Raw genomic sequence first — 16,527 nt, 5'->3', positions numbered from 1 at the left:
AAAAAGAAAACGTGCTATATCAGAATGTGTGTCTATTTGTATGCTGGTGTTATGAACAATCTGTTCAAGTATTCCATTTAGTTTTACTATCCAATATCTGAGGGAGGAGGAAAGATGGATAAAATGTGGTTAAGCTATCTCTTGGAATTGGTTAAATCATTTTATGCTCAAAGAATAAATGCTATAAATTTGAGTAAAATACACGATATTCCTCATGTAACAAAGTAGCTGAATCCCTTCTTTAGGTGCAAAACTCGGCATTAATTATGACTGTGACCTGCACAGTGAGCAAATGTCAGAGCCTGCACTAGACGTCAGGAGTTCTTGGTTGCCAGTCCTGTGCTTAGGCCACAAAACCACATTAAGTCCATCTGAAAATATGACATATAAGGTTGGTACAAGCAGGTACATTTTAATGTATCATTCCTCAGAAAAAGGGGAAATTTTCTAAGTGTTCAGGTTAGAAATTTACCTTTTAGAGGATGCATTGAAGTTGTCCGATCCTGACTGTAATGTGCCCTGCCATCACTTATAGCACAGACTTTCCTGCGCTGGTTATAAAGGCTAGTGGCCAAGCTGCTAGAAAAGAAATAATTATTGCAGCCAGCAAAGAGGAAGCCTGCAGAGCTGTGCAAGAGATTTTGCAGGTAAGCTACCCTTTATTTAAATACTGTGAGGTCCGATTCTCGCTGCCCAGTGACCTGGAAGAAATGAATTTGGGGATCTCTCTCCGTTCTCTAGACCGAACAGACAAGTGTTTTTCACCACAAAACCCACCACTTCGTTGGCCTGAGAGCTGAATGGACCTTGAAATTTAATTATTTTCTTAACCTAGGGAGGTCCCTCCAGCTCAGGGCAGGTGTCCTGGGAAGCTTACTCTGCTGCTGCCTATGCTATACCTGTTCTCTGGGTAAAAGGAAGGCTTCAGTCACCAAAACTGCCTGTTTCTTGTGACACTGGGCCATTTTCCTGATGCCTTGCCCAGGCACATAACTGGGCAGAGTTCGTCTGGGTGGATTCCTTTGACCCTTTCTCATGGCAATGGGTGTTGACCAGTGTTCTCCCCTTGGTTTCCCCTCTAGATCCCTCATTTTATATCTGTGATCTTCACCCCTGTTTTTTTGTCCCATATGTAATCAGTTAAGTTCTGGGTTCTATGGCCCCAATCTGATCTGAGGGGGGTGGTCTTTTCATTTCTTTGGTTGTCTCTGCCCACAATCCCAGGATTAACATAAACTGGCTCTTTTCATATACATTGTGTTTCCTTCTCTTTGCGATGCTTTTCTTTTTTAAAGAGAAGACATAATCTAACTGATGGATGTCACAGCTAATAACTAAAGAATATTTTTAATGCAGGATAGAGTGTTTGGAGAGACGGTTGTCATTGAAGAACTTCTTGAAGGGGAAGAGCTATCTGTATGTTCAGTTTTGGCTCAATAGTTTGGTCACAAATCCTTTTATGCACTTGTATTGTTACACTTTTTGCCTAAAAGCATGAATTCTTCATTTTAACTAGTTTGTGTTTTATATGGCTACCACATAAATATGTAAGAGATGCAGTCTGATGTCAAGTTAGTCAATATACATTCTCAGTACAACTCTATTCTACATTAACCATAAATATGCAGTAACTGTGATCTGGGGGCAGGGGGGTGAATTGATTCTCTAGAGGAGAAAAAAAGTGTTTGCTGATTTTTAATATATCTACTTTTCTGTAATTTTTACATTACATCCTAAATTGTTGTCCCAATGCTTAGTTCACTTTTTTTATCTGTAAATACAGCTGTGGTGCTTTCCTTGCCGTAAACTATATGTTACTCCTCTTCAGGATAATATTTAAGCTTACCTATGTGACACAGGTCTGGATGTTGTGTCACAGTTACAAGATGAATTCTCTACACAAGATTTTACTCCATTACCAAAGATAATATTTTGCTCTCTTTTTAGACCCTGATCCTGCAAATACTTACAAACGTGCTTCATTTTAAGCACTTGAATGGTTCCACTGAAGTCAGTGGGACTACTCACATGCCTAAAGAAAGCATACATTTCAGTGGGCTTGTTGGATCAGGACCTTAATGTACCCAGCCCTGATAATATAGTAGAAGGAATTCTTATATGCAGCCCTCACCAGTCAAAACCATTGTCTCCAGAAATCTTTGTTAATACCTAAATAAATAATTAAGACAGGCTACTCCTTGTAGTCAGTGGAGTTACAACAGGATGAATTTGGCCCATTGTTTTCTAGTTTTGAACCTTAAATACTAATGACAGGGCTAAATCTGTGGCCTTCTGAGCTGATTTCAGTTAATACAGAACATAACCATTTGAGTACATTCTGTGGTGTTTGTTTTTCTTTACAGTGCTTGTGCTTCACTGATGGTGTCACTGTTGCCCCCATGCCACTAGTCCAGGCCCACAAACGGTTAATAGATGGAGACAAGGGCCCAAACACTGCCGGGATGGGAGCTTATTGCCCGGCACCACAGGTTTAGTGATCTTTTGATTTTATTTTCCAAATTTACTCATGAAATGTAATTAAGCATTGATGAATTTGTTAATAAGGGCCCAATTCTGTTGCCATTATGTAGGCAAAACTCCCTGTGAAGTCAGTGCTTTGTTTGCATAAGGATATGGAGCCCCAGTCCTATTATTCATTCTTGGACTGGGAAATGGTCTCCCTTATGGCTTTTCTGTTAATTTTAGGAATGGTGTGCCTCCCACGCTGTTAGTAACTTTGGAAATGAGCATACACTTTAAAAAGTGGACCTGTGTAATTCCCGACATGTCTGGAGGCTTTCTGTATATTAAACATGACCTTAGTTAATGATTTCAGAATTGTTTTTTTGTTTGTTTGTTTTTGGTAACAAAGAATGTTTGTGACCAGCTGCTTAACACAGTAACATTAACCTGGGGAAGGAACACAAGCAAGAACAGGTTAAAGAATATTTAGATAAGTTAGATGTATTCAAATCAACAGGGCCTGATGACCGAGGATATTTAAGGAGCTAGCTGAAGCATTAACATTGATCTTCAGGAACCTGTGGAGGATGGGTGAGATCCCAGAAGATTACAGAAGGGCAAACATCTTTTAAAAAGGGGAAAAAAGAGGACGTGGAGAATTATAGATCAGTCAGCCGAACTTTGATACCTGGGAAGATACGGAAAGAAACTATCAAACGCATTTTTAAGCACCTAGAAGATAGTAGTGTGATAAGTAATAACCAACAAGGATTTGTAAAGAATAGATTGTGCCAAATAAACTGAATCTCCTTCTTTGACAGGGTTATTAGCCGAGTGGATGCGGGGGAAGGAGGAGAAGAAGTAGATGTGATATACTGTATCCTGATTTTATTAAGACTTTTGACATAGTTCCAAGTGACATTCTCTTAACTACTAGGGAAATGTAGGCTAGATGAAATTACTATAAGGTGGGTGCACAAGGGTTGAAAGACCATACTCAGAGAGTAGTTATCATTGGTTTGCTGTCAAACTGGGGGGACATATCTAGTAGGGTGCTGCAAGAGTCTGTTCTAGGTCCAGTACTGTGTTTATAAAATTTGTGGATGACCCCAAGCTGGGTTGGGTTTCGTAAGCACTTTGGAGGCCAGGATTAGAATTCAAAATGACCTTGACAAACTAGAGAATTGGTCTGAAATCCACAAGGTGAAATTCAGTAAAGACAAGTGCGAAGTGTTACACTTAGGAAGAAAAAATCAAATGCATAACTGCAAAATGGGGAATAACTGCTAGTTAGATGGTAGTACTACTGAAAAGGATCTGGAGGTTATTGTTGCTTCATATTCAATTTGTGATCTACTAATAACATTCTTGGGTATATTAACCGGAGTGTTGTAGGTAAGACAAGGGACGTAATTGTCCTGCTCTGCTTAGCACTCCTGAGGCCTGAGCTGGAGTTCTCTGTACAGTTCTGGGCATAGGCGCCGAATATGCTTAGCACTCACTGGCAGCCAACCTCCCCCCTTCCCCTACAGCGTCTCCCGCCCGCCAGTAGCCCTGCCGATCAACTCTTCCCCCTCCCTCTCAGTGCTTCCTGCCTGCCATGATCATCTGTTCCGCGGTGTGCAGGAGGCACTGGAGGGCAGGAGGAGAAGCAGGGATGGGGCATGCTCAGGAGAGGGGGCAGGAAGAGGAGGGGTGGGGGTGGAGCCTGGGGGGCAGGGATGGAGTGGGGGGCGGGGCCTGGGGATGAGTGGGGGCTGAGCACCCCCAAGAAAAGGAGGAAGCTGGCACTTGTGCTTCTGGGGCTACATTTCAGGAAAATGTGGACAAATTGAAGAGAGTCCAGAGGAGAGCAACAACAATAATAAAAGGTTTACAAAACCTGACCTATAAGGAAAGTTTAAAAAAAACTTGGCATATTTAGTCTTGAGAAAAGAAGACTGAGGGGGGACTTGATAAGTCTTCAAATATGTTAAGGGCTGTTATAAAGAAGACTGTGATCAGTTGTTTTCCATGTTCGCTAAAGGCAGGACAAGAAGCAATGAGCTTTATCTGTAGCAAGGGAGACTTAAGGTAGATATTAGGAAAAAACTTTCTACTATAAGGATAGTTAAGTACTGGAATAGGTTACTGAGGGAGGTTGTGGAATCTCCATCATTGGACATTTTAAAGTATAGGTTAGACCAGGGGTTCTCAAACTGTGGGTCGTGACCCTGTTTTAATGGGGTCACCAGGGCTGGTTTAGACTTGCTGGGGCCTGGGGCTCAAGCCAAAGCTGGAGCCCCACCGCCTGGGTCTGAAGCCCAAGCCCTGGGTGGCAGGGCCCAGGTTACAGGCCCCCTGGGGCTGAAGCCTTTAGGCTTCAGCTTTGTCCCCGCACCCTGCCAGGGGTGGTGGGGCTCAGGCTTTGGCTTTGGGGCCCCCTGCCCGGGGCAGTGGGGCTTGGGTGGGCTCAGGCTTCGGTTCCCCCTCCTGGGGTTATATAGTAATTTTTGTTGTCAGAAGGGGGTCACATGGTACAATGAAGTTTGAGAACCTCTCGGTTAGACAAACACCTGTCAGGGATAGTCTAGGTATACTTGATCCTTCCTCAATGCAAGGCGCTGGACTCAATGGCTTCTTAAGGTCCTGCAGAAATAACAAAGTATGTTGGGTGAAAATAGGCATATAGCAAGAGAATGTTATGGTTTTCAGGAGAAAAAGACAGTGTTGAAAAGAAATGTCGTGTGATAGATCTTTAACCAGAGAAAGAGCTTTTTAATAAATAACATCTTGGTGCTATCTTACATTTTCACTGTAATTTAAATTCAGGCACTTCTGGAAACATGACAACTTAACTGGTACAAAATAAATGGGTTATGTTCAGTGCTTTTTAAGAGACTCAGATGAATTAATAATAAGAGGAAACGTACCATAAAAGGCTTACGCTCTCAATTTGGAATTGCTCATCAGGTTCCTGAAGCTCTTCTAGAGAAAATTAAAGACTCTATCCTGCAACACGTTGTTGATGGTATGAGACAACAGGGAACAACATATGTAGGTAAGTGCTCACCTGAATGATAGAGTAAGCACATGCCAAGTAATTCTGTTGAACTACTTTTGAACTCCAAATTATCTCCATCAAAGAAGAATGCACTAGTTTCCCATCCTACTTTAAATCTCCCTAGCACTGAAAGTTACAGATCGGCAAAGTAAGTAAAATGCTGCTTGAGAACCCATTAGAGTCTGATTTAAGGACATTCACTTTGTATATATTGACATGAGGTTGACAACTTGTGTTTTAACAGTTATAAAGCTTTAACTTTTTGAATCTCAGCATCTTCTGTCATTAAATAATTGTCTGATCCCACTCATAATTTTTCATAACTTCGAAAATGTAAATAGATTACAGTTTATTTTTAAGCTTTTTTTAATCTTTTTTGTTGAAATTATATAAAACTAAAACTGAGTTCTGCTGAGCCTAGCTATACAGTGCAACACAAATAAACAAATTTCAGAGTGGTAGCTGCGTTAGTCTGTATCAGCAAAAACAACAAGGATACTTGTGGCACCTTAGAGACTAACAAATTTATTTGGGCATAAGCTTTTGTGGGCTAAGACCCACTTCATCGGATGCATGGAGTGGAACATACAGTAGGAAGATATTGCAATTCTTCAACAAAAAAACTTCAAAAACAGACTCTAACGAGAAACTGGAGAACTGCAATTAATTTGCAAACTGGACACCATCGAATTAGACCTGAATAAAGACTGGGAGTGGGTGGGTCACAACAAGAACTAAAAACTAATTTCCCCATGCTAATTTTCCCCCTACTGTTACTCACACCTTCCTGTCAGCTGTTTGAAATGGGCCACCCTGATTACCACTACAAAAGTGATTTTTCCTCCTGTTGATAATAGCCCACTTTAATTGAATTGTCTCGTTAGAATTGGTAAGGCAACTCCCTTCTTTTCATGTGCTATGTATATATATCTTCCTACTGTATTTTCCACTCCATGCAGCTGATGAAGTGGGTCTTAGCCCACCAAAGCTTATGCCCAAATAAATTTGTTAGTCTCTAGGGTGCCACAAGTACTCCTCGTTGTTTTTACAAATAAACAAAAGTCTCTGCTGTACAGGAGGTATTCTTTGGGAGGTGTTTGTGCATTTTTCAAGGCCCCTTTACACCTTCAGGGTGGCTGCAATTAATGGGCTTTGTCAGAGGGCAGAATCTGCCCCTGTGTGTTTAGACGCTAAAGACACTCAAATGTTTCTGAACTCGCTCTGTCCCTCTCTAGTATCTTCAGTAATCTATCACGGAATACGTTTCTTATGGCACTGCTATGCAGTTTGCTGGATTTTTATGGGATTTTATAGGGATTGCCATAGAACACAAACATTTTGCAGAACCCATGGTGCAGATTCCCTACAGTTTACATAAGTTTATCCCACATTTCAGTTTACTGCTTTTAAAGAAAGTGAAAAAACTGCTTTGAGCTAGCCTGTATAGTTCTGCTTTCTGTTCAGGTGTGCTGCAAACAGGATTAATGCGTACTAAAGATGATGTGAAAATTTTAAACTTTAAGTGCCACTTTGGTGACCCGCAGTGCCAGGTGAGTGAGAGATGCTGGAAAGCTAAATATGCTCCATGTTCCATACCAGAATTTAATAACTTGCTACTAATGTAATTTACATAATTTAAGAGGATGTATGTCATATCTACCACAAATATGGAAATTTACAAAAGAGCATCTTTGAGAATGTAGCAGTAACTATTAGAAATTTGCTTGTTAGCATTTATCTTCTGTGAAATGTTCATTGGCTTAGTTTGCGATTTGAGGTTATTGCTCAAATTCTGGTTTTCTGAGTAGAAAAGGAGCCCAGACAAATTTGTGGTAAGTAGTTTCATACTTGGTCTCTGCAGGTGATGGTTGCTTTCTGCCTGTTGCTAACAATGGATGAAATTTTCTTAGTGACAGTAAATTTGCCAAAAATGTGTGTTTGGTATACTGAAACTATCTGAATTCAGGTTGAGTTCAGTGAATAGTTTCAGCTGAAAAAACCCTGAAAATAAAATTCTTGGAAATGTCAAAATGAGCTGTTTAGACAATGTAGTTTTGAAACAAATGTCAAAACAAAATGTTTGATACAGACAATTTTTGTTTTAAAACTAGCCAATTTTTTTGTTTTCAGACTTTTTTTGTCCAGCCACCAAACAGAAAAATCAATTATTTTCTCAGCTCTAGTGTCTGGGAATAATTGCTGTAAATTAATGTTCACTGATTTTATTTCCAAATCTGCAAATGTAGCAAAATATTTCCGGTTCTCCAACACATTTTTTGCTCACTAAGGTGAGCTTCATGTGAGTTTCAGTTTTTGAAGAAAAGCTTAATAAGTTTTTGATATTTAACAGTTAACAAAAAACATTTAACTAAATTGTTTAGCATACTTTTGCAGGTAATTCTTCCACTGCTTAAAAATGACTTTTATGAAGTGATTCAAGCAACAATTGATGGCAAACTCTGCAGCTGCATGCCAGCTTGGTCAGAAAACCGTACTGCTGTGTCTGTGGTTATGGCAAGTGAAGGGTACCCAGGAGACTATGCCAAAGGCCTGGAGGTAACAGGTAACTTCTTCTTAAATTCCAGACCAGGACTACTGCAAGGGGCCCAGTGAGTTTCATTTAGCAGAGAGCCATATTGTTACTGGTCCTGAGGAGGCACATGGGGAGAAGGGACTCCTTGCAGCCGTGCATGGGGGACAGTCATAGTCATAGAAATGTAGGTTTACACACCTGTCCAAAGTACCACAGGGGCTAGCAGTTTCAAACAGCACTCTCTCTAAGGACCAGACTGTGGCTTGGAGTTGGGATGAGAAGAGGGTTCTAGTGCAGTGGTTTTCAAACTGTGGGTCGTGACCCAGTACTTGGTCGCGGAATGTAAGGCACTGGGTCACAGCGGCTCTGGTCAGCACTGCTGACCAGGCCATTAAAAGTCCTGTCGGTGGTGCTGCCTGGCTAAGGCAGGCTAGTCCCTACCTGTTCTGACCCCACGCTGCGCCCCGGAAGCAGCCAGCAGCAGGTCCGGCTCCTAGTTGGGGGGGGATGCGCTGCCCCTGCCCTGAGCACCGGCTCTGCACTCCCAATGGCTAGTTCCCGGCCAATGGGAGCTGGTGGGGACAACGCCTGCGGGCGAGAACTGCTTGTGTGCTTCTGCCTAGGAGCTGGACCTGCTGCTGGTTGCTTCCAGGGCGCAGCATGGTCTGCGGTGCCAGGACAAGCGGGAAGCCTGCCTCTGCACCTCTGCTGCACCACTGCCTGGGAGCCACCGGAGGTAAGCCCGCACCCCAGCCCTGCGCCCCAATTCCCTGCCCAAGCCCCGCCCCAGAGCCTGCACCCCCCCTGACCCCCACCCACACCCCTGCCCCAGCTCAGAGCCCCCTCCCACACCCTGAACCCCTCATTCCTGGCCCCACCCCGCACCCCTGCACCCCAATCCTCTGCCCCAGCCCTGAGCCCCTCCCACACCCCAAACCCCTCATCCCCAGCTCTGTTGGATTACGAGCATCAACAATTTTCTTCAACTGGGTTGCCAGAAAAAAGTTTGAAAACCACTGGTCTAGAGCGCTAGGAGTTCCTGGTGGAATTCTGGCTGACCAATTCAGAATTTCTCCAGAGACTTTGTGGGGAGCACAAAATGGAGTGTCACCTTTTCACATGTGCTCTTGTACTAGCTCAGCTTTGCTGGCTTGTAGGTAAGATGAGCCAGTTGTCTTAGCCAGACAATGCCATGCTAAAATTGGAACATCGCCACCTTGGCCTGTGTAATACTGAAAATTATTAACCTTTATAACAGGAGCAGAGTGCATTTCCCCTACACCAGTGGTTCTCAACCAGGGGTATATGAACCCCTGGGGATACTCAGAGATCTTCCATGGGGTACATCAACCCATCTAGATATTTGCCTAGTTTTACAACAGGATACATAAAAAGCACTAGTGAAGTCGGTACAAACTAAAATTTCATACAGACAATGACTTGTTTATATTGCTCTATTATACGATCCACTGAAATGTAAGTACAATATTTGTATTCCAATTGATGTATTTTATAATTATATGGCAAAAAGGAGAAAGCAGTTTTTCAGTAACAGTGGGCTGTGATACTTTTGTATTTTTGTTTGATCGTTGTAAGCAAGTAGTTTTTAAGTGAGGTGAAACTTGGGGGTGTGCAAGACAAATCAGACTCCTGGCTCCATAGTTCAGGGGTTAGAACACTGGTCTTGTAAACCAGGGGTTGTGAGTTCAAAGCTCACTGGAGCATGTACAGTAGCTTCTAGCAGTGTCTGTTGTCCCTCAGCAGTGAGGTGCTTTCCTTAGGTATTTATTATGGGGGGGGGGGGAAGAGGGGGGAGGGATAGCTCAGTGGTTTGAGCATTGGCCTGCTAAACCCAGGGTTGTGAGCTCAATCCTTGAGGGGGCCATTTAGGGATCTGCGGCAAAAATTGGGGATTGGTCCTGCTTTGAGCAGGGGGTTGGACTAGATGACCTCCTGAGGTCCCTTCCAACTCTGATATTCTGTGATCCTATGAAAGGGGTACAGTAGTCTGGAAAGGTTGAGAGCCACTGCCCTACACCATATCTGGTCTGCAAGTCCTTCCTCTACACCAGCTAGCAAGCCTGAGCAGTGCAGAGAGGAGCCCATGTTACAAAGCTCCCACTGCTCCATATGTTCCTGAAGAAATTGTGTCTGAGTCAAAGAATGCTGCTGTTGCATTCCCTCTCCTCATCCTCTTCCCGTGCAGCCAGTGTCTTTATTTTGCTTATCCCCGTGGTGCTCTGAAGAAGTGTATATTTCAGTTACAATAACCCTAAATCTACACATGAGTAATGACAAAAAACAGTACATGCAAAGAAATCCCTGGTTAAGTTTGACACTTTATTCATAAGCCATTGCTTAGTGTGCATACATTTAACCCCCTGCAACATCTGAACTCTTCAGGACAGAAGGAAATGAGAATCTTTGCATATCACAACTAAAATATGTGTTTTTCTGTTGCTTACACTGTATGTAGAATGTGAAAAACATATGCCAGAATAAACTGTTCTCTTAAAACGTTAGGCACAGGAGTTAATTTGAAATCAGAGTCATGAAGCACAGCCAACTGTCGTTCAGCTCTGACCTTCACTGCAGTGCAGCCTCTATAGCAATGTGACACATTATAATTGCAGCAAGTGGAAAGGGTTTCTTTTGCTGGTAAAAACACTTCCTTGCCTATTGTGAAATTGGGAGTGTCACGGAGTCCCCGGGTGATGCTCTGGAACTGCTCCCTATGAAGCCAGTCAGGACTCTGGGGAAGTCTCCTTTCTGTGAGCAGACTGTCTTCAGCACACACAGCTCACACCTTCCTGGGTCTGACCTCAGAGCATTCAGCATCCTCTGCCCCTCCGTGCACTTCCCACAGCAAGTCCACCCAGGCAGGCTCCTGGGAAAGCCAGAGGGTCCTGCACCCCAACTTCGCAGTCAGACATGACTCTCAGCCAGCCAGTAAAACAGAAGGTTTATTAGACGACAGGAACATGGTCTAAAACAGAGCTTGTAGGTGCAGAGAGCAGGACCCCTCAGCCGGGTCCATTTTGGGGGGCAGTGAGCCAGACAACCACGTCTGCACTTCACTCCTAGTCCCCAGCCAGCTGCAAACTGAACCTCTCTCCAGCCTCCCCTCCTCTGGGCTTTGTCCCTTTCCCGGACCAGGAGGTCACCTGATTCCTTTGTTCTCCAACCCTTTAGCTCTCACCTTGCAGGGGGGAAGGGCCCTGGCTATCAGTTGCCAGGAAACAGGGTGTCGGCCATTCTCTGTGTCCAGACCCCTGCACACACCTGCCCTCTAGGGCTCTGCAACGATCATACACCTTTACCCCACCACCTAGATACTTAAGAACTGCATGGGGAAACTGAGGCACCCCCACACTATTCAGAGGAAGAACCTAAAGAACAGTCCCGCTTCATCACAGGGAGTTGCTATGTTGGATTTTTCTGCCTAGTGATGATAGTAGCAAATTTCTCCCTCAAAAATAACCTCAACAGTAAACCTCCCAAATCCTCTCCCCCCACCCAAAAAAACCCCCTTATTTTCTAGTATGTACTGAAAGAACTAAAGGTTTTTAACTTGCTTAAACAATGACTAGGGGTGAGGAGACAACCATCTACAAGTATTTGAAGGGTGCAGATTCTGTGGAGGGCGAGGAGTGGTTCAGGGTGGTCTAAGCAGTATAACTAGATGTAATAGGATGAAAATTAAAATACAGGATGAATATCAAGAAAATATTCCAAATAGCGAGTTCTTCTGGCATGTGGAATAGTATCTCAAGGGAAGCCTTGTCTCTAGCATCATTTAAAATTAGACTGGACAAGTTCTTCAAAAACATGGTGTTGAAAACATCTTGCCATGGCAGGTGGGTGAGTTTTAAATGTCCTAATGCATCTCTCTTATTCTATGAACTGCTGCTCTTGAGGGCAGACTCAGCAGGAAGATTTAGGATAGAATGGGCATGTGAAGTGAGCTACTCTCTCACCCTGGAAGTAATCTTTTCCGGATACACACATTGGTGAGGAAGTGTAAGGAAGCGTGTACGGCCACTGCCTGTCCTGTACTTGTGCAATGAGGCAGAAAAAGAATTTCAGCTGCCAGCGCTGTCACCAACATTATATTTTATTTAAAATAATGAGATCTAATTTTGCTTTCATTTTTGTAGGACTTCGACAAGCGAGAGAGCTAGGGGTGGAGGTGTTCCATGCAGGCACGGCCATGCAGGGTGATAAAGTGGTGACTGATGGTGGCAGAGTCCTTACGGTAACGGCTATCAAGGAGGATCTGATGTCAGCACTGGAAGAAGCCAACAAAGGAGTAGCAGCCATACGGTTCGAGGGTGCCATTTTCAGAAAGGACATTGGTTATCGGGCTATAGCTTTCCTCCAGCGGTCTGTGTATGTAAGCAAGGGCACTAGCAGAAATAGATGCTTGCCTAGCCCACAGCCATTCATATTGTTCTGGTTCTGTGATGAGCAACAGTGGTGCAGAAAATGTCACTATAACCACAAATGCGCCCCCTTTTCTCTTTTTCAGAGGCCTGGTACATGGTGATGTAAGTGTATACACTCTAACCAGCAGTGCTTTGGTTAATCAATCTGAACCACCAACTGTAACTGGTAGTAGATCAGGTAAGGTTAGAACAGTTCTGCAAACTTCCTCTATTTTGAATGAAACCTGAATTTCTCCTAAGAAATGAGCAGACTGACCTTTCCACTCAGGCGAAACACCTGGCACTGGTATCGCTAATGAGGCAATATCACTTGTATGTGATTGAACCAGGGGTTTAGATCATCTTTACCAAAGAGAATTATCATTTTCTTCTGTCTTTCTTGTTCGTTAAACAAGGGGAATGACATTCTCTTTCAGTTACATCCCTGGCTTAACCTTGACACTAGACAAGGGGAACTTGTGGAATGAGAGCTTGCTGTGAAGTGAATTGTTGGATCATCAATTTTTTAAGATAGTATGGAAACCAATAAAGTTTGGGAACCACTACACTAGATTACTGTAGTATAACCAACCTTGCAACTAGCTTTTTAGTAGAATATTATGTCAGTGTCCACTGAAGTAATGCTGTAATTACCACTAGTCAACTGTTAACAGTAATTCTTGTACCAGCTTCATATATTGTTTTAACAGTGTATGATATGCAAACAGGTATCTGTGATCTTGCTAATGAACACTGAATTTTGCGGTCTGCTGTTCACACTGTGCCTTTTGTTAGTAACAGTCATGTGGTCTGAGGAAGGCTTTCTGTTACATAATTAGTTTTTAAAGTGAAATAAGAAAGATTATCAGGTAACAAGGGATCAGTTGGTAAATACTGGTCACGAGTGATTTTTGCTGTAGATACACTCTAATTTACAAAATAATAGGCCGTAAATATTAGTTATGACAACGTGAAATATGTGAGTTCAGGATCTGTACTTCATATGATTGTACGTGTTTCTAGTTTAGTCGGTGAGACCAGTAATAAGTTGTCCAAGCTGTAATGATTTTCACTAGTTACGCTTGTTGTTGTTTCTTGTCCTTAGAATTACCTAAAAGTTGTCCTGGGCATTTTTTGTACTTGGCAGGCAGCCATGCAGATCTGGGAGGCTCTACTGATCTCTTTGACTTGAAAGCAACTGGTTATGATGATCCTATCTTGGTATCTCGAACTAAAGGCATTGGAACTAAACTGCAGGTAACCACTGGCATGCCCATACCAGAGCTCATGTTGTTTGCTGAGAATTTTAAAAACAGCACAATATATTATATAGCTTACAACTCTGAGCGTTGTAAAGACACTGGAGGTATGTCTACATTGGAATAAAAGACCTGCAGCTGGCCCAGATCAACTGATCTGGGCTCAGGCTGTGGGGCTAAAAATTGCTGTGTAGATGTTTGGGCTCAGGCTGTAGCCCGGGCTCTGGGACCCTCCCCCCTTGCTGTGTCGAAGAGCTTTGGCTCCAGCCTAAGCCCAAATGTCTACAGACCAAATTTACAGCCCCACAACTTAAGCCCTGGAGGAAGTCTCATCCCCTTTACACCTAATAAAGCAAAAGAAAGTTATTTAATGATGCTCTTTGAGTTTTGCTATGTTGTTAAATGAAAACAATGAACTAAGTAATACAGAACGCAAAACCAAGTTTGATGGATTAATTTTATATAGATATTGATAAGCACATACTGTAGTTATCATGAAGAAACTGATGGATGCCCCATCACTTTAGGACAATCTAATATTGGACTCGGCACATAATTTTAAAAAATTATATTGAAGGGACAAATTCTGCACAGGCAGAGAGCCAGGAGGTGAACTAGATGATCTGACAGGACTTTCCCATTTCTGATTTCTAAAGTGGACAGCGGAGGTGATAAGAAGATTGTCCGCTTTTCTTTCCTCTGACGTGGCAACCATGTCAGAGCTGCTGTTTGCTTCCTATCACAGCTATAGATTGGTTCTCTCACTGTCTTGTTACAGATTGCACAGATGTGTAAGAAACATGACACCCTTGGCCAGGACTTGGTTGCCATGTGTGTCAATGACATCCTGGCTCAGGGAGCAGAGCCCCTCTTCTTCCTCAACTATTTTGCCTGTGGGAAACTTGACACTGAAGTGGCTCAAGCAGTTACAGCGGGAACAGCTGAAGCTTGTAAGAAGGCAGGATGCGCTCTCTTGGGTACGAGCACTCACTTCCTGTATGGGATTTGAAGGTTCTGATATAAAATTATTACTGCCATTAGTACGCAGACACTGAGCCTGATTCTCCTCCCTCACTTACTCTGGTGTAAATGGGAGCAGAATTTGAGGTGCTGGATTTTTAATGCACTAAAAAAATGTCCAGTCCCTCTCCAAATAGAAATATCCAGTATGGGGAACTTCCCCTCCCCAGTCACAGAGGTGCCATTTTGATTTTGTCCCAGAAATCCGTGCTCAGGTAATACTTTTCCCCTTCCCACTTTTCATTTTTGTAACTCTGAGCTTAACTAGCTTTTCGGTGGTCCTTTGAAGTAAGAAACACTTTTCTGGATTTGTTTTGAAACGTGCAGTTTAAGCTGTGCCTGTCTTTGTAGCAACACTGAATACGTCCCCAATTTGAAAACTTGCATCCGATGAAGTGAGCTGTAGCTCACGAAAGCTTATGCTCAAATAAATTGGTTAGTCTCTAAGGTGCCACAAGTACTCCTTTTCTTTTTGCGAATACAGACTAACACAGCTGCTACTCTGAAATTTGAAAATTGTCATTGATTCCACATTAGAAATGAAATGCGGATGTGTTTACAGTTAGTGCTGCCTTCTTTCTACCTTCCCCTAGGAAGAGAGACTGCTGAATTGCCTGGCATATATTCGCCTCGAGAGTACGACCTCGCTGGCTTTGCAGTTGGTGCAGTGGAACGAGGCCAAATGTTCCTGCAGCCGGAGAGAGTTGCTGAGGGGGATGTCGTCATTGGACTAGCTTCTTCTGGGATTCACAGCCATGGCTTTAGCCTTGTAAGGAAGATTCTCTTAATGTCTTCCCTGCACTACTCATCTCCAGTACCTGGTGGATGTGGTGACCAGCCATTAGGTATAATAATATCTGCTTTTTAAAGGTGAACCTTCCTGGAAGTGAATCCAGTTCAGTTATTTTCTTAAATAGACACTGGCAGGGTTTTTAGACCTCAAGATTGAATTTCCTAGTTATGGTTGCCACCAGCCTAGTTTTAGGCCCATGGTCCAGTTCCTTGGTTTCTGAGATGTTTCATCCATTTCCCCACAGTGTGGTGACACTTCTTGCAGTCTTCCCACGCTACTCTTGGTAGGTTCTGTGTCCCAGAGATAGCAAGAGGAATGCTGATAAAAGCATAACTTCTTGTATTGCCTGATAAAAGTGCTTCTGCACTGATTTTTATCTCTAATGATTTTGTAAACTTTTATGATCACAGGAGAACTATTGCTAACTCCGACCAAAATCTACAGCAAGGCTCTGTTGCCCGTCCTTCGTTCAGGGCACGTGAAGGCCTTTGCCCCTATCGCTGGTGGGGGGTTGCTGGAAAGCATCCCCAGAATCCTACCTGAATCATTTAGTGTATTTTTGGGTAAGTGTAAAAAAACCTTTTCTGTTATAGGTAAATGACATCTAATATAGATCTGATTTTTTTTTTAAGCCTGGTCTTAAGGAGACTTAGGGTATGTGTATATTCCACAAGCAGAGGGGGAGCGGGCGGGAATCCCAGCTGTGAATCTCGGAGCGAATCTCAGAGCCTGAGGCTACAGACTTGGCCTCATGCTACGGTGCTAAAAGTAGCAGTGTAGACATTTCTACTTGGGCTGAAGCCTGGGCTCTGAGACTTGCCCACCATGCTGGGTATTGGAGCTCAGACTCCTGCCCAAGCAGGAACAGCTACAGTGTTATTTTTAGTGCCATAGCGTGAGCTTGAGTCTGTGGACCCAGGCTCTAAGACTTGCTGCTGTGGGTGTTCTTTTGCAATGTAGACATATCCTTAGAGGTGAAGTACCTGATTTAT

At 43.2% G+C, this 16,527-nt stretch overlaps 1 protein-coding gene and 1 non-coding gene across 3 annotated transcripts in view; both read left to right on the top strand.

Moving 5' to 3' along the window:
• LOC141983475 (trifunctional purine biosynthetic protein adenosine-3-like) overlaps nt 1–16,527 on the top strand; it is a 52,353-nt gene that overhangs the window by 13,772 nt on the left and 22,054 nt on the right. For both annotated transcript variants that reach the window (XM_074946689.1, XM_074946684.1), the window contains 12 exons: nt 536–647; nt 1,357–1,416; nt 2,364–2,489; nt 5,416–5,503; nt 6,971–7,056; nt 7,901–8,069; nt 12,197–12,428; nt 12,568–12,662; nt 13,569–13,720; nt 14,501–14,699; nt 15,336–15,587; nt 15,946–16,098. In XM_074946689.1, coding sequence (XP_074802790.1) covers nt 536–647; nt 1,357–1,416; nt 2,364–2,489; nt 5,416–5,503; nt 6,971–7,056; nt 7,901–8,069; nt 12,197–12,428; nt 12,568–12,662; nt 13,569–13,720; nt 14,501–14,699; nt 15,336–15,587; nt 15,946–16,098 — 1,724 coding nt within the window. The remainder of the gene's footprint in view (nt 1–535; nt 648–1,356; nt 1,417–2,363; nt 2,490–5,415; nt 5,504–6,970; nt 7,057–7,900; nt 8,070–12,196; nt 12,429–12,567; nt 12,663–13,568; nt 13,721–14,500; nt 14,700–15,335; nt 15,588–15,945; nt 16,099–16,527) is intronic.
• TRNAT-UGU (transfer RNA threonine (anticodon UGU)) lies at nt 9,692–9,764 on the top strand. The gene has a single exon. It is a non-coding gene; the product is annotated as a tRNA-Thr (tRNA).

This window comes from Natator depressus, chromosome 1 (genome assembly GCF_965152275.1).
Source record: "Natator depressus isolate rNatDep1 chromosome 1, rNatDep2.hap1, whole genome shotgun sequence".
NCBI classification, from domain to species: Eukaryota; Metazoa; Chordata; order Testudines; family Cheloniidae; genus Natator; species Natator depressus.
This window is presented reverse-complemented; position numbering and strand designations above follow the sequence as displayed.